The sequence below is a fragment of the Anoplopoma fimbria genome, chromosome 1, assembly GCF_027596085.1.
Source record: "Anoplopoma fimbria isolate UVic2021 breed Golden Eagle Sablefish chromosome 1, Afim_UVic_2022, whole genome shotgun sequence".
In the NCBI taxonomy this organism is placed as follows: domain Eukaryota; kingdom Metazoa; phylum Chordata; class Actinopteri; order Perciformes; family Anoplopomatidae; genus Anoplopoma; species Anoplopoma fimbria.
In genome coordinates, this window is record NC_072449.1 from 1,831,124 (window position 1) to 1,853,490 (window position 22,367).

Here is a 22,367-nt window from a genome sequence, read left to right on the forward strand (position 1 = left end):
TACCCTGAAGAAATGACAGGAACAAGTGAGGATGTAAGGGTGTGAAAAACAAACCTCACAACTGTGAAAACAAACAAACAGGAAGTGACAACTTTTGAGGACGAAGCCTTTAAAAGACAGAACCAACATTCACGTAACGTTAGCATGCTAAATCTAGCATCCACTAGCCGTCTGCTCGCTGAAGCTCCGCCCCCTACTGCTGCACAGAGCGCCATGTGTTCATTTAGTCAAAGTTTCACAGTGAATGTGTTCAAACTGCACCAAATAAAAATACAGAACTCCATGGAGTCCACAAGAAATAAGTGTGAACTAGATTATCACACAAACAAACAAACACACAGATTTTGCCGCTTTATAGTTGGATATAATGTGAATGCTGCTGTGAAGCATGCCATTGTCAGCGCACACACGCGCACACACACACACACACACACACACACACACTCTTTCTCTCTTGCCTCATCAGCAGCAGAGTGGGCCGGCTCGATGCTGCAATTCTCCCCGTCTCTCTCTCCCTTCCCTCCTCCTCCTCCTCCTCCTCCTCCTCCTCCTCCTCCTCCACAAACCTGCAGCTGCATCGGTAACCGGCAGCATGCTTAGAGCCATGTTCCCTAAACCACAACATCCACAACATCTGGAGAAAAGAGGCTGAGAGCTTCCAACAGAAACCCCGAACAGGAGGAGATAAAGCCGACGGGAGGATGACAGAGCGACGCTAGAGAGGATGAGGTGAGTGATCTGAACCGGGACGACGAGGAGGAAAAAAGACGGACGACCCACATGCACCTGAGCAGAGAGAGAGACGCTTCATTCTGAGGCTAGTTAATGCAGTAAACCTCCGCTCTGTCACTATGCAGATATCTGCTTTTAGAAATGCATGGACACACGAATAACACAGCATTTAAATAAAAACAACAAAGGGATTTAGTGATCGCACAGCAGAGCATCATCTGCAAACTGCATAATGCAACGGTGCGTTAGCGTGTCCCACAGTCCCGTCTCTGAAAACACAAACACACATGGAGCTCTGAACCAGAACATCTGCAGTTACTGTGTCGCCTCGAATGAACCGAGTCTCACTGCAGCACTCTGAGCTCCGGTCCCTCTGGCAGAGCTTCAAGTTGGCTCTCGGGATGACTGGCACCTTCATAAGAGTTACCAAAATGTGACTCTTTGCTTTAAAAATAAGGCATATTTTGAATTTGATTGATGTATGATATCATAGAAAGCATAATAAAGATGGAAAGCTTAATACACGACACATGAAACTGTCTCATTTTCTACAATCGCTTTGAGTCCGTTCTATCTAACGCTCGTCTCTCGTCCTCCAGAGACCCCAACATGCCCGTCTGCCTCGTCCTCCTGCTGCTGTGGGGGCTGTTTGGGGGTCGGGTTCTGTCCATCTGCCCGGCCGTGTGCTCCTGCAGCCGGGGACACCGCATGGTGGACTGCTCCTCCAGAGGCCTGACCAAGCTACCGCCCGGCCTGCAGCACAACATCCACTTCCTCAACCTCTCCTTCAATAGGTGAGCACCGGAGAGGAAATCTAACTCTTCTTAGAGAGGCTGGGATCAGAGTCGAGCTTAGTTTGTGGTAGAAAGAGTGAAGCCGGCAGAAAATTACGTGATCACGTCCTGCACGTGGTCCCCAAAGTCTCCGGTATAGTCGCAGCGTTTGGTCGTGCACCTCTGAATATTTGTAACTTGGCGATACGAGTTTTACAAACGTGAATGTCACAAAAAACTATTTACATCTCTAGGGATATACAAAGATATTTTTAGATGCTCTCACAAATCTACATTTGCCCTTTCCTACAGTGCCATGCACGAGTATAAACCAGGCAGCAACGTCCAGTTCTTCAGAGTGAAGTCAAAGCTTCATGTGTTAAAGCTGCATTCTCTCTCCTGTCCACCAGGGGGGCGACTCCTCTGGTTGTATAGAAGTCTATGAGAAAATGACTCTACTTCTCTCTTGATTTATTCCCTCAGTAAACATTGTAAACATGAGTTTATGGTCTCAATCTCTAGTTTCAAGTCTTCTTCAATACAGCATGATGTTCATTTAGTAAATGATGCTCCATTTAGAGTCAAACAGACCATAAAGCAGGGGATGCTTTAGGGCGGGGCTACACACTGATTGACAGGTCCACACCAGAGACGTATACGGCGTCTCTACGTCACTCCTCCTCCGTCCATATATGGTCACTTCCGTTCGTAGGCTGCATAAAACCAATATGGCGACAGGGAATAGAGTCTATGGTATAACCAAAGCTTTAGAAAAAGTTTGTGGGAATGAAACGGTTACATCTTTTGTCGTTCTGTACATTAGGAGCTGTTCTCTTACTATAATGAATGTGTTTTTTAATGTTGCCCCCTTCCAACAGCATGCAGGGTCTGGAGAACCAGCTCACCCACTATGCCCACCTGCGGACCCTGGACCTGTCCTACAACCGCCTGGAGACGCTGCCGCCCGCCCTGCCGCGCTCGCTGTGGGACATCCGGGCGGCGGGGAACCACCTGCGCTCTCTGGACAAGAACGACACGGCGTACCACTGGAACCTCAGAGTCCTGGACCTGTCGGACAACGAGCTGGAGCGGGTGGTGTTCATCAACAACACGCTGCCCAGCCTCCAGGCCCTCAACCTCAGCCACAACCGCTTCTGGACCGTGCCCACCAACATGCCGCACAACCTGGAGAGCGTGGATCTGTCGCACAACTACCTGGTGCAGATCCTGCCGGGCTCGTTGGACCGGCTGCCGAGGCTGGCCCGGTTCTACCTGCACGCCAATCGCTTCTCCTGGTTGTCGGAGGGGGTCTTCGATAAGCTGACGGCGCTGGAGGCGATGACGCTCGGGGATAACCCGTGGGCTTGTGAGGAAGAGGAGAACATCACAAAGCTGCTGACGTGGGCGGGGCAGACCCGGGCTACAATCTTGGGCTGCCCCTGTTATACCAAACCCATCTGTGGGCAGCAGGCGGCGCCGGGGAGGGAGCGGCACTCTTCTCTGTTCACGGAGGAGCCGCCGTTCTGGGTCGACAGCAGAGACGGTCCGTCGCCGAGTTACCAGGCCAAGTGGGCCCTTTATGAGGCGGGGAGGTACCAGGACAGACGGGAATCGAACGGATCGGAGGACCACGAGGCGTTCGTCTGGACGTCGCCCACGGACTCGGACGTTTTCTCCACACAAACCAGCACAGCAGCACGGCCGCCTTCCACGAAGAAACCCAAAGTGTCTTCCTCCAGGAATAAAAGTCCCGGACTCTTCATCGAGACTCAAACTGTCAGTCTGATTATTTTCGTCCTGACCACAGCGTTCAACATCTTATGAACCACATGAACTGGATACCGAACAAACTAGAACATAAATGTATGAACAAGAAACTCCTCTTATCGTTCATTTTCATTTCTCTGGTAAAAAACTGTTGAGACTGTTACTGCCTTTTGTCACCATCATCAAGTGTATGTTCATGTTTTAACGTCTCCTATCCTGAAGTGTATAAATACTCTGAATGTCTGAATACATGGCTGAAGACGATGCTCGACTCTCAGAATAACGCTCACACCGACGTTCTGCTGTGCTTTGTGTTTTCTTCATGAGTGATGCTACGTTTGTTCCTGCTGAGTCAAAACAGGACATTATATATTACATAACGTTCACTCTATCTGAGTAAGTGAGGAGCCTCAGTAAAGTAAAGAATACAAAATAAAGAGCTGGTTTAGTGAAAGAACTGAAGTAGGAATTCAAAGCACAAGAAACAAATAATCATGTTTACGACACTGAATAGTTTAAGCGCTGACACGTAAAAAACTAACATTTAATTAGCTGTGACTCTTTCATTAATAAATAAGTTGGTGCTTCTTTTTCTTGCCGTCAACATGTGATTAGCGTTCTGTTACACCTCGATGAAAACCCTCCTACGGCGGCTCAAACAATGAAAGCAGAACAGGAAGTGGTCTGATCTGGATCACAGGTTGAACGGCCAACGTTTCAAAAATTCAGCAAAAAGAAAAAAAGGGCTTCTCTTCACATCTCCATTATGAAAAGCATTAAAGACTCTGAATGTAAAACTTCCTCCTGGCTGATGATTTAAATCATTGTCTTTCAAACAAACACGAAAAGTTTAGATTTTTTCCTCCAAACGAAGGAACGGAACCTTAAGGATTCCTGAGGTAAAAGTATTCAGCAAAACCAGATCTGAACCGAGACTTCAGGACTGTTTGTGTCATGAATAAGAATTCAATGTACTGAATGTGAATTCTATCACACAGAGAAGAACTTCAACCGCCAACTATATACTAACGTTAATAAAGGGAGTTTTAAATCGTCCACACAGACTGTTGATTTAACTCTCTGAACTCCAAAACCCTGGAAGTTGACGGATCCCATTCATTTCTATGGAGAGCAAGTCTCTAAATTTGCATAATTAGGACCCGACTTCATCTTTATACCAATCAGCTCCCAAGACAGCAGTCAAACTAGGCTGCACTGATGAAAAGTGATTGGCTATTATGTTAATTCACGGTCTATTTCTGGCCTCAAATGTGTTGAGTGAACTGTTAAGTTGTAAAATAAGAAAGTTGTGCCAAAAAACAAGCTCCGCCCACCAGACACACACCATGTGGCTCTTGAAACTCAGATCAAACAGTCAAACTAGGAAGCGCTGATTGAAATGCATGACTGTGATTCAGCACTCTTGAAACAAATATGGCGTTAACCAGACTTTAAGGAGAACGCTGTCCTACCTGCGGGCCACGTAGTAGAACACTGGGTTGCCGGTCTTGGAGGTTCCTGCCTGGTAGAAGATGTTGAGGGTCTTTAAGGCCTTGAACTCCTCCTTCTCATGGACCTGGTGCCTAAAGAACAAACCAGAGACCTGAGGATCAGTTTTAGACCTTCAGTTATTTAAAAAGGTAGAGGTGTAACGGAGCGTTGATGATCCGTGATCCGTCCTGATCGCCCTCAAGGATTAATGACACAGTTTACCGTTAACCATCACAGTGTAAATAAAGTTTAGTTTACCAATATTCAGTAAAACATGAGATCAGGACTTCATTTATGCTTTTCTAGTCTCTGATCTCTGATGATGTTACATTGTAAACAACCAATCTGTGTTTAAACCAACAGGAGAGCTAGTAACGTTAGCAGCACCGCTAACAGGAGGAGAGCTAGTAACGTTAGCAGCACCGCTAACAGGAGGAGAGCTAGCTAACAGGAGGAGAGCTAGTAACGTTAGCACCACAGGAGGAGAGCTAGTAACGTTAGCAGCACCGCTAACAGGAGGAGAGCAGCACCGCTAACGGCTAACAGGAGGAGAGCTGGTAACGTTAGCAGCACCGCTAACAGGAGGAAGTTCAGTTCAGTTACATTATGTTGCGTTCAGGCTCTCTTCAGTGAAAATGAGTATAGGTTGAAGGTAAATTATAACATTATCATGATGTGTTCACATGTAATCTGTAAAATGTAGTGTTGGTGATAAACTAGAATAAATCCAGTAGTTTGATGGACATGTTTTCACATTAATATAAATAGATATTAGAGATGAATTATGATGTTTAACTTCCTAACACTAGCTCTAATAATAATAATACATCATTAACACTAATAATGAAGAGATCTGTTTTAATCAATAAAAATACAATCTTATTTCCGGAGGACTTTTAGAAACCAGTTCATCACTGTGTTACATGCTGGGAGGAACTCTACCTGGTCATGAACTCTTCAAACTTGGAGCTGGTCAGGTTGAGACTGGACCAGTGCGTGTCAGCCACTGGTTTGTGTTCAGGAGGACCCAGGTAGGCCAGCAGGGTGGCCATCTTGTCAAAAGGTCGCCGGCCCACGGCCTTGTGGTCCCTGGAGATTAAGATCATAATGACTCATGTCACAAACAGCAGACAGATGAACAAACAGCAGAACACACTGGTGCTGATCCAGACCTGTTACTGGAGAGGTACTGGCCGATCCTCTCCTGGTTGTTCCACAGCAGGCGGTGGAGAGCCAGAACGTTCCCGTCACTGATGAACGACAGACTGTGGTTGACCGAGTCGCTGGGGGGAGAGTCGGAGGCTATGTCCAAGAAGAACCTGAGAGGGAGGGAGAGAGAGAGGGAGAGAGAGAGAGACAGACAGAGAGAGAGAGAGAGAGCACAGAGAGAGAGAGCACAGAGAGAGAGACAGAGAAAGAGAGAGACAGAGAGAGAGAGAGAGAGAGAGAGACAGAGAGAGAGAGAGAGAGACAGAGAGAGAGAGACAGAGAGAGGGAGACAGAGAGACAGAGAGAGAGACAGAGAGAGAGAGACAGAGAGAGAGAGAGAGAGAGAGAGAGAGAGAGAGAGAGAGAGACAGAGAGAGACAGAGAGAGAGAGACAGAGAGAGAGAGACAGAGAGAGACAGAGAGAGAGAGACAGAGAGAGAGAGAGAGAGAGAGAGAGAGACAGAGAGAGAGAGAGAGAGAGAGACAGAGAGAGAGACAGAGAGAGAGAGAGAGAAGAGAGAGACAGAGAGAGAGAGACAGAGACAGAGACAGAGAGAGAGAGACAGAGAAAGAGAGAGAGAGAGAGAGCACATTCACTGATTTAGTCAACACTGAACCAAAAGCTGTTTGTTTTTTGTTTATGTCACATTTTACGTCTCTGTGGTCTCGTTTCACTTCAAAATAAAAGTCCTGCTCCTCTATGGAAACAGAACAATCATGAGTAGAAGTAGAGAGAACTCAAACATGTCTTTAGTGCAGAATAACACAGTTATGACATAAATCATAAAAAAGAAAAAACACAAGATAATTTAATTTACAAAAATTGGAAAACAAGTGGATCTATATACCAAAACTGTTTCCAAGTGATTACAAGTGTTACCAATGTTGGGGGGAAAAAATGGCGGCTCTACGTGTTCTATATATTTAACTATGTACATCTTTCCAGCCTCTCCTCTCCTCTCTGTGTTCAGCCTGAAGTTCAGTCAAAGTTTCTCAGATTTGTTGTCACATGACTGTTGGTCTCAGATGAATCAATCATGTCTTCATAGTTTCACTGAGGAGCTCAGAATTTAATGTTTTTTACAGAATCTGGTTAAAACAAACGGTTTATTTGGGGCGAGATTTTGAATGAGACATGTAGAATAACATGTTTTTAATGAAATATCACAATTTTAAGCTTAGTTTCGGTTGTGTTTTCTGATGGAAGCGTTTGTCACACATGATGTGTTCGAGGACCGTTGGAAAGATTAAAATCTGCTGAAAATTACTTATTTTACAGCTTCTGGCTTTAATAAACGGTGTAGTTTTGGCGATTGTTTAAAGAAAACATGCTTTTTCATCCCAACCAGAGTGTTAAAGAGCAATGTTGCATTCAGAAAGGTCTCTGGTATCATGTTCTACTAGTAATACTCCACAGGATTCTAACTTGTGACTTTCAAGGCAAGGTTACAAGCTCTTTAAGAGAGCACCAAATATCTAGTTAACCTTCATCAAGTAAGAAAACATTTCACGTTAATAACTAAGTGTCTGAATGAGGGTATTTAGCATCATGCTGTGAGTGTCTTACCTTCTGGCTGAATCAAAGTTGCTCTTGACGAAGTCATTAAAAGGCCTCATGTGTTCTTCTTTTGTAAACAAGACGTGGTTTGCGATGCTCTGCAGAATCTAAAAGGAAAAGACAGGAAATATACAACATGAGTATTAAAAAACAATCCACAAAATAAACTGGTAGTCTAAATGAGTTTGTTCTATAAAGCAAACTGAAGAAAAGTTGGACTTAAAGTCTAAAACTGACTGTAATGAACAAATCAGTCTGGACTAGAGCGGTCCAACAAAGAGCAATTAAAAGGTCACACAATCAGACTAGTGACCAGACATGACTCTGCCTTTTTTCACTTCCTGTTCCCCCGGCTGGATGTCACTGTGATGTCTGAATGTGTTTTTGGTTAAAGTGTAAAAGTAATGTTCATTTGTAAAGATTATCTTGATGAACAATAACCCGTAAGTATCATCTTTTATGATGCAAAATCAAATGGAAGAATCCCATTGGCTGTATTCTGGAGGGAACCAGTGATGCTAACTTCCTGTTTGACGACAAAAACACATCATCCCTGCAACTCTGTATTCTGGATGTATAAAAGGATACAGCGTAGGAGTTTGACTGTAGAAACACCCGGATTTCAACATCACAGAGCATGCTCACTAGTGTATACTTTAGCATTACATTACATTACATTACATTACAGTCATTTAGCAGACGCTTTTATCCAAAGCGACTTACAGGAAGTGTATTCAACATAGGTATTCAAGAGAACTACTAGTCACCAGAAGTCATCAGTGCATCTCCTTTCTTAAACAAGCATCTAAAAGCATAAACCAGAGCAAAAGTATAGTGCAGAGGCAAATTACTACGAAAACAATAATTGCAACGAACTACTACGAATACAATAATTGCTACGAACTACTACGAATAGGATAAGTGCAGTAAACGAATACGAATTCAATAAGTGCAGCGAACTGATACGAATACAGTGAGTGCAACAACTAATATGAATACAATAAGTGCTACGAGGAAGGCTCAGGGTAGTAGCCCCGCCTCCTGGTCCAACCTCTTTCTCATTCACATGAATGGAGGAAGAAAAACAACTCTGGATTCTGCTATTAGTTAATTTTACACCTTTTAGGACATTATGATTCATGTGATATTTATGTGTTTGTACTGGGAAGTTGATCACCTCAAAATAAACTATCAGCTGAGTTATAGACGTCTCTTTCCCATCTAAGTCTATGGGAAAACGTATTTTGGGGCCTCATATCGTCACGTGACAAACCAGGAAGTTGTAATTCAACCATCTGGCCACTATGTAAAATTTGCCTCCTGGGGGCTTGAATGAGAGCAGCAGTCCACTTTAGATGATGTGGAACGCTGTGAGCGTGGGTGGAGTCATGACAGTAGTTGTAGATTTAGACATACTAGAAAAGTTGGGATAGTCGGGGGATTTAAACTAAATATTGTGATTAACCTTAAACTAAACATGTTCAAACAGCTGTAGGTTATTAACATATATATAAGAATATATAAAAAGTAAACCTCAACGCTGCAAATATAAACTCATCACAGAGCCTTCACATTCCCCATCTCACCTTGGACATGAGTTTGAGGCCCCGCTCTATCCGGGGGAGGGGCTTCTTCTCCAAGATGCCGGCCTCGTACGGAGACACGATGGCCGGGTTGACGAAGCGTAGAAACATGGCGCTGCCCACGGCGCCGATGCTGTTCTGTGGGAAACGCTGACTCACCACCTGTGTGAGGGAGGACGGAGGGAACGAGGGAGGACGGAAGAAAGGGGAGAACAAAGGGTGTAGAACAGAAGAGAGAGAGGTTTGAGCAAAGGGGGAGGAAGAATACGGGAGAATTGATTTGAGTACATTTTAAAGAGGGAATGATGAAAAACAAAATAAACATGAATCAACGTGAGCAGCAGAGTGAAGATGAGACAAGATGTCAGAGGGAGGAGGACGCATGAAGAGAGACCTAGAAACCATCCCAGTTCACTTTGGGCTGTAACAAGAGTCCTCAAAGGGTTCTCACTCCGGTTACAGTCCAAGAAAAAGAAAAGAAAGAGCAAGAAAAGGAACCCAACCGTCTCCTCTCTGCTGGTGGAGGATGAAGCAACAAAATAATAAAAAAAGGAGGCGGGTGACAGAGCAGTGAGACGTGGAGTGAAGCAGATGGAAAACCCAAAATATATATATATCAACCATGACGTCTTTCTTTAAAGAAAGCAGAGCTGTTTGTCCAGAGAGGATATGAAGTAACGTCAAGACGCTCCAGGATCAATAAAACTATAATAAATGATGATTAGCAAAAAGAAAATCTCTCATATGGATCATCAGATCTGCAGTAAAACTCAGGTTACTCAGTACATATTGTTATCCTTTGTTCCTCAACATTCTATGGAGAAGATGTAGATTTGGCTCTGAAGTTCACATTAAAGGTTAATTCAACTTTATTACAACTTCAGGATTTATTCTTGTAGTTTTGGTCATTATTCAAATCAGAAAGAAATGACATTACCCTGGTTTTTATGGATGTATTTAACACAAAATTGCTAAAAAAGGGGTCAGACAGTGATGTCATCGGTTTGAAACAAACTTAATTGGCAGAAAAAATTAAGGCAAACTAAAGTAATGACCCAAACTGTTCACATACATTAGTCCATGTTTATTTACTTTTACTTTAATACATTCTAGAGTTGCCTTTGCTTTATGACAAAGGTTCCAACCTGGGGATTTGTCTGCTCTGATGTTGTCAAAATTAGATTTACACATGTTAAACTGAAATCATAAGACACTCAGAGGTAATTTATACAAAAGTCTGTATATAAAACTACTCAAAACAATGTTTTTTTGTTTGTCCTCAGTCAAAAAACTTTAAAACCTGGTGTTTGTGCAAAATGTCAGATAAAGATCAGTATTAGTATTATAAGTATTTGTAAATATGTGTAGAACTAGATTCTAGTGATCCAACTCTATATGTGATATTTATCAATGGAAAAGTAAAAACTACACCACATTGGTCTAAATATTTACGTGTCTGAAGACATTATCTGGCCACAAAGTTGTTCTCAAAAGCATGTGTTCAGATGTATATTCTGAGGCAACATGTTAAATTAACTTTCATTAAAATAAAGCGCTTTAGACTACATGTCAACATTCACCCTTTCACACACAAACGTTCACACACTGATGGAGTGAGGTGTCCATCAGGATCTAAACTATTCCACATTCCACATGGCTCAGCCTTCAGGAGTAATGTGGGGTTCAGTTTCTCCTGACGGTCAATGGACTCGAGGAGATAACAGGAGCAGAGATATGTGCAACTCTGACATCAACACTGTTTTAATGATCGATTCCACAGAAGCTAAGGGAAGCACAAAGGTGACTCTAACACCTCAGGTAGACCTTCTTAGTCTGTGTTTGAGGAGATGATGGAGATCTGAAGAACCTGTGAGCTCCAACAGGTTAGAATGTGAAGTCAAACTGGTGCTGCTCTACATTTACTGTTGTGATATAATTTACCTTCAACCAATACTCATTTTCACTGAACAGAGCCTGAACGCATCATAATGTAACTGAACTGAACCTCCGTACATTAGCCGTTAGCGGAGCTGCTAACGTTACTAGCTCTCCTCCTGTTAGCCGTTAGCGGAGCTGCTAACGTTACTAGCTCTCCTCCTGTTAGCCGTTAGCGGTGCTGCTAACGTTACTAGCTCTCCTGTTGGTTTAAACACAGATTGGTTGTTTACAATGTAACATTATCAGAGATCAGAGACTAGAGAAGCATAAATGAAGTCCTGATCTCATATTTTACTGAATATTGGAGGAGAATGATCGTTGGTAAAACTTTATTTACACTGTGATGGTTAACGTTAAACTGAGGTTCACACCGTGAGGGGGATCAGTACGGATCACGGATCAACAACGCTCTGTTACACCACTAGTAGTGACGTATATCAACTCGCCGCTTTATAACCAATATTAACGTATATAGAGGCCTTTTTAACAAGTCGCACTCTTTCAGCCTGTGAGGACGTTTATCTGAGTGAGAGAATAATAATCCTAAATAAAAGACATTGCTCTTTATATATGGTGAGAAAGAAAAGGAGACCAAAGAGCTGAGGAGTCCTACCCATGACAGAGGGAGGCAGTTTATCAGAATGTTTCATCTGAAGACCATTTATGTGTTTCTATGTCAGCTGATGCTGGTGAGGCGTTCAGGTGTGCGAGGGTCCACGCGTTAAAACAAGTCTCATCAGATGGACAAACATGATGAAATGTTCTGATAAACGTCTCCCGGAGAGAGAAAAGAGTTCCCTGTTAATTGAAAGTACATCAGATGGGCGCCGATATTAGTAGAATGATTTAAAGAGAGGAGTGTACACAAAGCTGAGCATGGAGAAAAGAAATAAAACATTTCCAGAGAAACACCAAAATCAAAAACCAAATCTTTGAAAAAAATGAAGAAATCAAAATGAGTAAAAATGCAAAAAAGGCTTTTTTTTGCTTTAGGGGGGAAATAAAGTGTCTGAGGGGAAAATAGATTCTCCAAACTTACGGCTTTTTTGTTTTCCTTTTTTTCTTTTACTGTTGCTTTATTCAGTAGAGAGTGGCAAGTAGCCTACAGAACAGAGATGAGCACAATCATGGTCACGGCACCGGCTACACACACACACACACACACACACACACACACACCACACACACACACACACGTAGCACAGCGCTAACCGTTCAAGCTGTTCGCACATTCACATCCAGTAAAAAACACAGGAAAAATAAAATCAGAGCTGCCGTTAGAGAAGAGTCCGTCACTGCTGAGGGACTGAAGCGTGTCCATGCAGGGCCAGCGTGGTCTGACTGCATTAGAGTGTGTGTGTGTGTGTGTGTGTGTGTGTGTGTGTGTGTGTGTGTGTGTGTGTGTGTGCCTACAAAAAGGGAAAAAATCCAAGATGGAGAATGAGAAATCAAAGATGTCAACACATGAAAAATACAAAAAAAATTGTGAAAAAAAACCCAGACCTTGTTTTAAGGGTGTGAAGTGTTTAAGTGATGAGTTTATTCATTCAGACGGAGCTTCCTGTTCTCAGAAACAGGTGACGCTGGACATTCAGGTGGAAAACTGTTTTATTCTTGCATTAACAAACGAAAACTATACTTCTTTCATATTTAAAAATCTGAGCTCTGTGACTATGGATTTGTTTTTTAGGCCGTTGTGTTCAGACGTACTGTGGATGACACTATATGTAGGTGTGATGTCACTACATGACTCAGATAATATTTACGGCCATAAGTGTGAATCAGTGAACATCTGTAGAGCAGAAGTGTTTCCATTAAATGGTTGGTTGGTAACTCAGTATTTGTATATTGACTGTTTAAATCTGGGTTTCATTGTCAAACACACTTCCTGTGTTTAAACTCTACTCATTAATGGCTAAACTACATCTGTGTTTACGTAGAGCTGAAACAATAATCATTGCACTAATAATCTCCATTTTATTGTCATTGTTTTATGTTCATATATATACTTTTGGATATATATTATATTTGTACATATTAGTTAAATGTTTATGCTTACCTTTGTTCTACTTTGTTGTCCTTTTTTTGTTTATTTGTCTATTTCTGTGTTTGTATGTTGAGAGCAACGAAAAACTGGAGTCAACTGTCTTGTATGTGTACGCATACATGGCCAAGAAAGCTGATTCTGATAAGTTGATTAGAATAAATGGGCAGCAATATAATAATAAAATCAACCAATTAATAAGATTTATAATCTCTTTCTCAAAAGTCTACTTGTCAGTTTGGTAGATACTATTATCATTGTTAGCTGCAGACCTGTCTGTGTAGTATTCAGCTGTGTACCTTTATCATATCAGTGTTTTTGGTCTGCAGAGCTTCTGATGAACTACAGTAAACTATTAACTGTCATGAGGGCAAAAAGCTAGAAAAGCGAGGTCCTGTTTTAGAATCACTTGTAAGGTTTTGATCTGCTCTCATTTATCTGCGCTGTGGAGGAGAAACACTGAGCATGTGCAAACAGAAAGCTCCTAATGCGCCGTCCTGCAGAACGTACACAGAATGTGAAGCGGTGCACTGAGTGGGAGGAGCTTGAAATGTTGTCAGTGATGCTGCACACATGGGTGAGGCAGAGAGGCTGGGTGAGGCAGAGCTGGGGGCCATGGTGAGAGAGAGAGAGAGGGGGGAGAGTGGGGGAGGGGGTGGAGGTCTACCTGGTAGAGACAGTGGCAGACGCTGCGGAGCTGTGGGGGGAACTCGTTGGAGGAACCGATGATGGCCTGGAAGAACCGCTCTGTGATCTGCAGCAGGTTCCTCTGGTTGTCCTCCAGGTTCTCACCTTGTTCCAGCCTGAAGACACAAACAGGAAGCTCCCGTCAGCGAGGCGTTCAAGTCTGAGGCTACGTAACATTTTACTGAGAAATTTACTGACTGTATTCTTTCAAACAAGTAGGAATTAAAGTATTTGTATAACGAGGCTAAAAGTGATTTTGTTCACAGTCACAGTGGGATTCTTCAATTGACGATGCAATTTTGTAAAAAGCTTGACTGACTGATTTATGTTATATTATTTTACAAATGGCTGATCAGCTGATAAGATTCAATAAAAACATCGTCAACAAAACATTTGAATAGCATTAAAGCTACGGCGCTAATACCTTAGTGCACCACCCACCAAACGCTACTCTAGTCAGAGACACGATGGGGTGGAAACAGTTTGGGGTGGATGAGGACACTGTGCAGGACGACTAGAACCTGAGGGTTCACCTGGACAACAACAAGCTGAACTGGGTCAAGAACACAGAGACTGTGTACGAGGAGGACCAGAGCGGAGTTCATTGCTGCAGGTTGAGGACAGTTGATGCCAACAGATTCCACAAACCCAACTGGTTCTTATTCTGTTGTCCACATTTTTGGAACAATACAGTCAATATTAAGAAAACCCAAATCATGATCTTTCTTATACTTACATTGGTCTGACCACATCAGCATCAGGACATTTCAATATTGCAAAAATGCACTCAAACAAAGATCGTCATGGTCAATAAATGTATTAAAAACTAAAAAGACTAGAAGATCCACAAAATGAGAGATTTACATGTCAAGAAGGTTGATTAAACTGCAGAAATAGAGAATGTGTGTCTGTGCTGCCATCTGCTGACCAGTGTAGAAACCTCTACCCTAATGTGTTGAAACTAAGGAACATCTATGCATACTGCCCTGCTAAAGTATTCACCCCAATCTGTAGTTCTTTATTTTACAATATACATCACTGGGATGCGGAAGAACTACAAATTGTGCAGCTGCTCCACCGAGAACATCTGTAACACCAGCAGGCGTTTTTCACACTAAATCCCCAACTCTGAGATAAGCTGGAACAACTACGAATTCTCCTTTTGATGACAGCAGTTTTGTGTATATAATATATTTGTGAATGAGCTGCCTGACAGTACGAATGCTGGTTCTCACCTGGTGGGGTCCACCTCAAAGCTGATGTGTTCAGGTGTTGTGATGACTCCTCTTAATAAAGGCTCCAGCAGCTTCTGCAGGTACGCTGCCCCGTATACCTGACACACATAAAATACAGTGAATAACACACACACACCCTGTCCTATCAGACAGATGTTTGAGGTCACACATCTGTTTCATAGCAGCGGCTGCTGTGTGTTTTTCTACCTTGAAACAGAAGGTCATTATTTTGCTGGCCAGGCTGTTTCCCCTGAAGAGCGTCTGCATGGAGTCGGCCAGCTCCACCTCTTTGGAGAACATGTTCCACAGCAGCTGGTAGAGGAGGTGACGGGAGTCGAACAGCGTCACCAGGACTCGGGCCAGCTCATCCTGAAGACATAAACATAACAAACACATGAACGTAGAGTTTTATGGATTTATGTGAACGCAACATTTTAGAATTATATTACAAATGCATGCAGTGAATGTTCCAACATATCTGTGCTGAGCAGTCGACAATACTTTCTGCAATTCTGAGCACATACTAAATGTTGTGGTGGTGTAACAAACCGCTGTTAATCCGTGATCCGTACAGATCCCTCCTCACGCTTCATGTGAACCGCAGATTATTTACACAGTTTCAGAGTGTGAAATAAAGTTTTACTAAAGATCGATATTGGCAGATATTCAGCAACAAATGTGGTCAGGACATCATTTATGCTTTCTAGCAGCAATCTGTAAAATGTAGTGTTGGTGATGAACTAGAATAAATCCAGTAGTTTGAAGGAGATGTTTTCACATTAATATAAAATAGATATTAGAGATGAATTATGATGTTTAACTTCCTAACACTAGCTCTAAGATTATAATACATCATTAAAACTATGAATGACTAGATTTGTTTTAATCCATAAAAATACAATCTTTTATTTCCTTATTATTTAAATTGTGTGTTTTTATGAAGAAAAAAATAACAGAATAACATTTTGAATATATTTGATGGTTTACTGACTTCAGAGAGTTAAAATGATTTTTGGGGATGGTGGTTAAAATGAATAGTCTGGATCCTTGTAGACCAGCTGCTATACACACCCACTGGGACCCCGGGACCACGTTGGCCAGCGCCATGGCGATGGGCAGCTCCCCCTGGTCTCCCATCATGGTCACCAGCTCCACCAGCCTCTCGAAGCGGTCGGCCAGCACCGTCTCCGCCAGCGTGTCGAACTCCGTCCCCTGCTGCAGGATCTTAGTCAGGACCTCCATGAAGGTGGCTCGGGTCTGCAGGTCCTTGTGGTAACCGAGACCTGAAGGAGGAGGAAGGGGAGGAGCTTCTATGAAGAGAAAGCTTCATTTCTTTAGAAGCAGGAAGTAGTGTGTGATGACGTACCGATGGAGTGCATGAGGCCGCTGTCCACGTTGGCGTTGAGCAGGTTGGACATGGCGAGGACGGTGCAGTGACGGAGGGAGGCCAGGCGGCGGGACATCCCTCTCTTTCTCCCCCCCACTGCCTGACCTTCATCCTCCACCTCGCTGCAGTCGTTCAGCAGGTTCATGAAGAGGGTGAAGTACCTGAACGCCACCAAGAACAACAACAACGGGTGATCCATGAGAAAAGAAAAAGAAAAACAACCAGCGATCTTTCCTCCAGGAGACCGCAGTTCGTTCCTCATGTGAAACAAGAAGTCAACGTTTATCTATTTGACCAAACAACCATCTGTTCCTAAACCTAACTAAGTTGTTTCAAGTAAAAACTGTTAATTTTGAAAAGACTATATTCATGCAACGAGCAGAAATTCACACGTGTTTCTCAATTTTCGTAGGAAAACTCATGAAAAATGAGGATGAACTTTTTGTCAGATATCGTACAAACAGTTGTAACAGGATTCTTTGATTCAGGAGCTTTGATTTCACACACTTTCATGTCGGAGTCTTAATCAAATGTGTTTCCAGATCGTCATGACTTTAGACGTAGGGATTCCACTACTGCAGGGCCCCAGAGTGCCACCAAAATTATTTCAGATACCAGCATGTTTTTCAGTGTGTGAGGTGAAATTTTACATGGTTGCATTCATGCAGTTGCGAGTGCGTGTTTTAATGTTGTGCTGTTCGGTTTGTAAAAAGTGTAATCTTGTTAAGATGAATTCATGATTAGGTGAGGAGGATGAGGAGTAGGTGAGCTCTTACTTGAGGAAGAGCTGAGATTTGGCCTCCATCAGTTCTACTCCGTCTCCCTCCTCCGGCTGAAGGGGGAGACCAGCTAACAGAGACACCACCGCCTCCATGCTGGCCTGGTCCAGGTCCCTGCACGCACACGCACACACACACACACACACACACACACACACACACACACACACACACACACACACACAGAAAACAGTGAGGGGGGGGGGGCTCTCTGGGCTCCTCACAGAGCTTTAGATGAGTCCTCGTAGCGGAGCTTCACCTCGTCAGACACTTGATGTCGTCATCAGCGGCTTGGTTGGAGGTTCCCATCACCCAGTCCGTCAGATACTCCACCATCTTGTTCCTGCAAAACAAGAGCAAGAGTGAAAACAATGCACTCTGACCCAGGAGGAAACAAACGCTATCTGGAGTAGAACCGTGATTAAGATAAGATAAGATAAGATAAGATAATCCTTTATTAGTCCCGCAGCGGGGAAATTTGCAAGATTAGTTAAAAGGTTTAACATCAGAATGTGAAATAAAGTTTTACTGATTATTGTTATCCTCCAATATTCAGTAAAATATGAGATCAGGACTTCATTTATGCTTCTCTAGTCTCTGATCTCTGATAATGTTACATTGTAAACAACCAATCTGTGTTTAAACCAACAGGAGAGCTAGTAACGTTAGCAGCACCGCTAACGGATAACAGGAGGAGAGCTAGTAACGTTAGCAAAAAAAAAATATTGTCTGGATCCTTGTAGACCAGCTGCTATATTCAAACAAAAAAACAAAAACAATGTGTATCTGCCCATACGGATCATCAATGATCAACAATTGGTTTCGGTGTGAAAAGAAAGTGATGGGGGTTTCTAAAAGTTATATTTGCTCCCAACCGACCTGAACTTCATCTCCTGGCAGAAGGACAGGTCGTCTCGTCTCTCCATCATCACCTCCACCAGCTGACACAGCTTGGTCTTGATCTGGATGGCGTGGACCGCGTTGCCAAGGATACGCACATACCTGAGGGATGGAGCACAGCTCAGTACACTATGACCCGTCTTTAAGACTTAACACATGTAAACCTCTGAAGCTACAATGAACTTATTAGACTGAGACGTGGTGTTTTTAGGGTCCAAGAACGGGTTCATTTTGTAAAGATTGTTTTCATTATTTGTGTCAATATTATTCTGCTGTGTAATCAAATATGTGATGCTTGTAGAGGGAAGTCCATAAGTAAGTGGTTTGTTACTGCGTGAGTAGCAAACCACTTACTTATGGAGGAAGTTGGTCAGATGACTGATCTCAGAGGCAAAGAAGTTACGAGCAGAAACACTGTCACACCTAAATATTTTGAAAGGGCAACACCCAATAATACACCCTCAGACTGAATATAAGAAGAGGACGTAGTCGTCGTGATGTCACCCATTGATGTGTGAACTGATGTAATGAACCCTGTGTGGCCGTCCCCCATTTGTGACCATATATGGACTGAGGAGGAGTGACGTAGAGACGCCGTATACGTCTCTGGTGTCGACCTGTCAATCAGTGTGTAGCCCCGCCCTAAAGCATCCCCTGCTTTATGGTCTGTTTGACTCTAAATGGAGCATCATTTACTAAATGAACATCATGCTGTATTGAAGAAGACTTGAAACTAGAGATTGAGACCATAAACTCATGTTTACAATGTTTACTGAGGGAATAAATCAAGAGAGAAGTAGAGTCATTTTCTCATAGACTTCTATACAACCAGAGGAGTCGCCCCCTGGTGGACAGCAGAGAGAACGCAGCTTGAAGGAACTTTTCAGAACCAGAGGTTGCTACCTAGCTATAACTTCATCTCTCACCATTCAGACCAACTCTACCTGCAGCAGGAGCTACATACCTGACCAGGTTGAGCATCATGGTCTCGATGCTGGCCTGTCCCAGGTGTTCAGAGCTGCCCTCTGTGTGGTTGTCCAACAGGTTCTTCATGATGGCGATGGTCTGCTCCACAAACTGAGTGTTAGTGTCGTTGATGGGAACCTGGAAACACAAAGGAGGTAGTGAGATCATGTTACGCTGAGAATGTATTTTATAGATTTTTGGAACTTCTTGTGTTGCTGCTCAAGAAATACAATTTGTTTACATACAAGAGTAATAAAGTAGTATCAATAAGATCCTAACGACCCTCCACTCACCGGTCCCTGCGTGTCGAAGAACTTCCCGATGCTGTTCCTCAGCTTGTTGAAGAGCATCGGGTAGAGGGCCGGGCTGAGCTCCAGACCCAGCAGGTCCTTCACGTTGGTCCGGACGTGGAGGCCGACCCGGTCGTGTCCGCACACCAGCAGGGCCAGCAGCCGGTCCAGGAAGCGGCTGACGGGCGTCTCGCTGGAGGCCGACGAGGAGCAGGAGGAGGTGGAGGCGGAGGCGACGGGGTTGGAGACGTCACATGGTCCCATGGAGATCATGGAGTGTTTACGCTCGCTCATGGGGCCCATGGGGGGGCTGTAGGTGGCCGGGCCGGGGGTGCTGCGCTGCTGGAGGCAAACGGCGCCCAGAGCACACAGGAAGCCCGTCATGTTGATCCACTCCTGGGTTGTGATTGGGGGAAAGAGAGAGAGAGAGAGAGAGACACTGAGCAGCAGGACAACAACCCTGTGCATGTGTTATTCTCTACGTTCACACTAACATCCCACCTGAAGCTCAATGGAAAATCATAAATACACAAAACAATCAAAAGGGGTCCAAACTGTTCAAACTGAAGCTTATCTTATAGTCCCGTTTAGCACCGCAGCACGAGCTCAGAGCATGCACGATGGTGTTTATAATCAACGCACCGTTCTTTGCATTATTCTCCTTCTTCTCTACAAAATGAACGCCTATAGACAGAAGATGTAACCGGCAAAAAGCCATAAACACACCTCCACGATGAAGAGGAGGGATTGTAACTATCTTTAAACTCATATCTCATATTTATGGACTACTTTATTACCTTTATAGAAGCCCTAATTCTTGACTTCTTTCTTTTTTTACAGGGCTTGTATAAAAGGTAAAAAAGTAGCTTTAGGGTGTATGCACACTTTCTGTAACAGACTCACCTGTCCGTCTTCTGCCTTGTTTTTAGGGAAGTTGAGGATCTGTTTGGTGACCTGGTCCCATTTAGTGTACGTGTCCTCCCAGGCCTGCAGGGGGACAGACGGACATTAAACCGGACATCGTGCACAAACAGAGGACATCAGGTTTATGTACTGAAGCATGTTGGTTTGAGTCTGAACCGAGTGTTACCTCGATGTTTCCTGGTGTTGGGTGCTCTATCCTCCGGAGCAAAGCCATCACCCTCTTCTGTAGTGTGGAACGGCCTGTGGAGCAAAAAATCAAGACTGTTAATGGAGACCAACAAAAACAAAAACTGTAAATGAAAAGTAGCAGAAATTAAAACTTTAAATGAAAACTAACAAAAAAAACTGTTAATGAAAAAAAAATTGTTAATAAAAAAAAATTGTTAATGAAAAAAAAAAACAAATGTTAATGAAAAAAAAACAAAAACCTGTTAATGAAAAGTAGCAAAAGAAATGTTAATGAAAAAAACAACTAAAAAAATGAAAAAATAAATAAAACAGTTAATGAAAAGTAGCAAAAAAAAGAATTAATGAAAAAGAAACTAGCAAAAAAACTGTTAATGAAAAAAATATTGTTAATGAAAAGTAGAAAAAAAAACATAAAAAAAAAAATTGTTAATGAAAAAACCCAAAACAAATGTTAATGAAAAAAACGAACAAAAAAGTGTTAATGAAAAGTAGAAAAAAAACAGTTAATAAAAAACACTAACAGAAAAAACTTATTGAAAAAAAACGAACAAAAAGAAAATAATGAAAAAAAAACCTGTTAATGAAAAGTAGCAAAAAAAAGAATTAATGGAAAGAAAACTAGCAAAAAAACTGTTAATGAAAAATTAAATTAAATTAAAAAATGTCAATGAAAAGTAGCAAAAGAAAAATATTAAAAATGTTAATAAAAAATAAATAACACAAAAAACTGTTAATGACCAACAGTCAGGTGTGCAGAGATTGTTTTTCGAAGGTTATCGATTTATCTTATGAACAAGCAGTAAAATCCCTGAATAATAAAACGTTTCATCAGAAGGTTCATTGCTGAACAGTATTTAGATGTACTATAGGTGAGTGTGTGACCATCAGCACTGACCCGTTCCCATCATGTTGCTGACGGAGGCCAGTTCACTGAAGGTGGCGTAGTTGGGCAGGATGTTCTGGACCGGCACCTCGTCGGCGGCGCTGCGGATGTCCGCCTCCTCACAGAGGTGACGGAAACACGACATGGACACCAGCACGGCCTCGGTCTCTGGACTCCACAGGAACATGTAGAGGGAAACCTCCAGCTTCGTCTGGGCCTGACGACACATGGGGATGGCTCCGCCCATCGTGGCACACTCCTGGAGGACCAGAGGACCAGACGCACACTTTAAACAAAACAACACAACACAGTCTGCTCATCACTGCATGCAGCTATAATGGTTTATGGGTTTTGGGAGGATACATTTACACCCTAGTGGACATTAAAAATATTTTATTCTATTCTTAATGATCGGCCTGAAGGAGGACTTTCTGTTTCTAAGACAGCATCGTGTTCCTACGGTAATGGAGCAGCACTCTACCTTGTTCTTGAGCAGAAACTTGTTCCTGCAGATGAGGATCTCCCTCAGCCATTTCAGAACTTCTGTCCCGTTTATTATTTGCTGGCCGATCAGTTTGCAGCAGATGAGGAAGAGAACCTGTGAGCTGAGGAGACGAGCAAAGGAAGGAAGGAAGTTGTTATTATGAAAACTTAATCAATAAGATTAGAACATCAAGGATCATGAAGATCTGACGTTTGTCACGCAGTCATGTGGCTTCACGGGTTTGACTTTATTGAAAGATGAGACGACGGTTCAGTACCTGATGTCCCAGAACGTCTCTATGGGGGCGTCAGGGTTCCACAGCTCGATGGTCTCTGGCTGGTGCAGAACTAACAAAGCCTGGAACCAGACCAGGAAGAGGAGGAGAAAGAACCAGGAGAGGGACACAGGAACAGTGGTTTGTAGTTTTTAACGGTACAAAATGTGTAAAACCAATTATACAAAAGAAGTTAAAAAAAGAAGAAATGTTTAAAATTGCTTTTTAGACTTTAAGATTTATACAAACACTACTTTATCTCTGTATTTGAGAC

The 22,367-nt window shown here is 42.9% G+C and overlaps 2 protein-coding genes across 2 annotated transcripts in view; one reads left to right on the forward strand and one right to left on the reverse strand.

Moving 5' to 3' along the window:
- LOC129090307 (neurofibromin-like) overlaps window positions 1-22,367 on the reverse strand; it is a 64,992-nt gene that overhangs the window by 26,883 nt on the left and 15,742 nt on the right. The window contains 21 exon segments of the mRNA XM_054597949.1: window positions 4,745-4,855; window positions 5,706-5,852; window positions 5,936-6,082; window positions 7,540-7,637; window positions 9,117-9,275; window positions 12,091-12,153; window positions 13,763-13,898; window positions 15,018-15,115; window positions 15,225-15,386; window positions 16,089-16,300; window positions 16,384-16,565; window positions 17,181-17,297; window positions 17,443-17,526; window positions 18,063-18,185; window positions 19,048-19,187; window positions 19,343-19,735; window positions 20,243-20,326; window positions 20,430-20,503; window positions 21,348-21,594; window positions 21,817-21,940; window positions 22,097-22,176. Of these exon segments, the coding sequence (XP_054453924.1) occupies window positions 4,745-4,855; window positions 5,706-5,852; window positions 5,936-6,082; window positions 7,540-7,637; window positions 9,117-9,275; window positions 12,091-12,153; window positions 13,763-13,898; window positions 15,018-15,115; window positions 15,225-15,386; window positions 16,089-16,300; window positions 16,384-16,565; window positions 17,181-17,297; window positions 17,443-17,526; window positions 18,063-18,185; window positions 19,048-19,187; window positions 19,343-19,735; window positions 20,243-20,326; window positions 20,430-20,503; window positions 21,348-21,594; window positions 21,817-21,940; window positions 22,097-22,176 (2,981 nt within the window).
- On the forward strand, window positions 725-3,329 carry LOC129094780 (oligodendrocyte-myelin glycoprotein-like). The gene is made up of 3 exons (XM_054603079.1): window positions 725-729; window positions 1,332-1,526; window positions 2,384-3,329. Exons 1-3 carry the CDS (start codon window positions 725-727, stop codon window positions 3,327-3,329), a joined length of 1,146 nt encoding a protein of 381 aa, XP_054459054.1.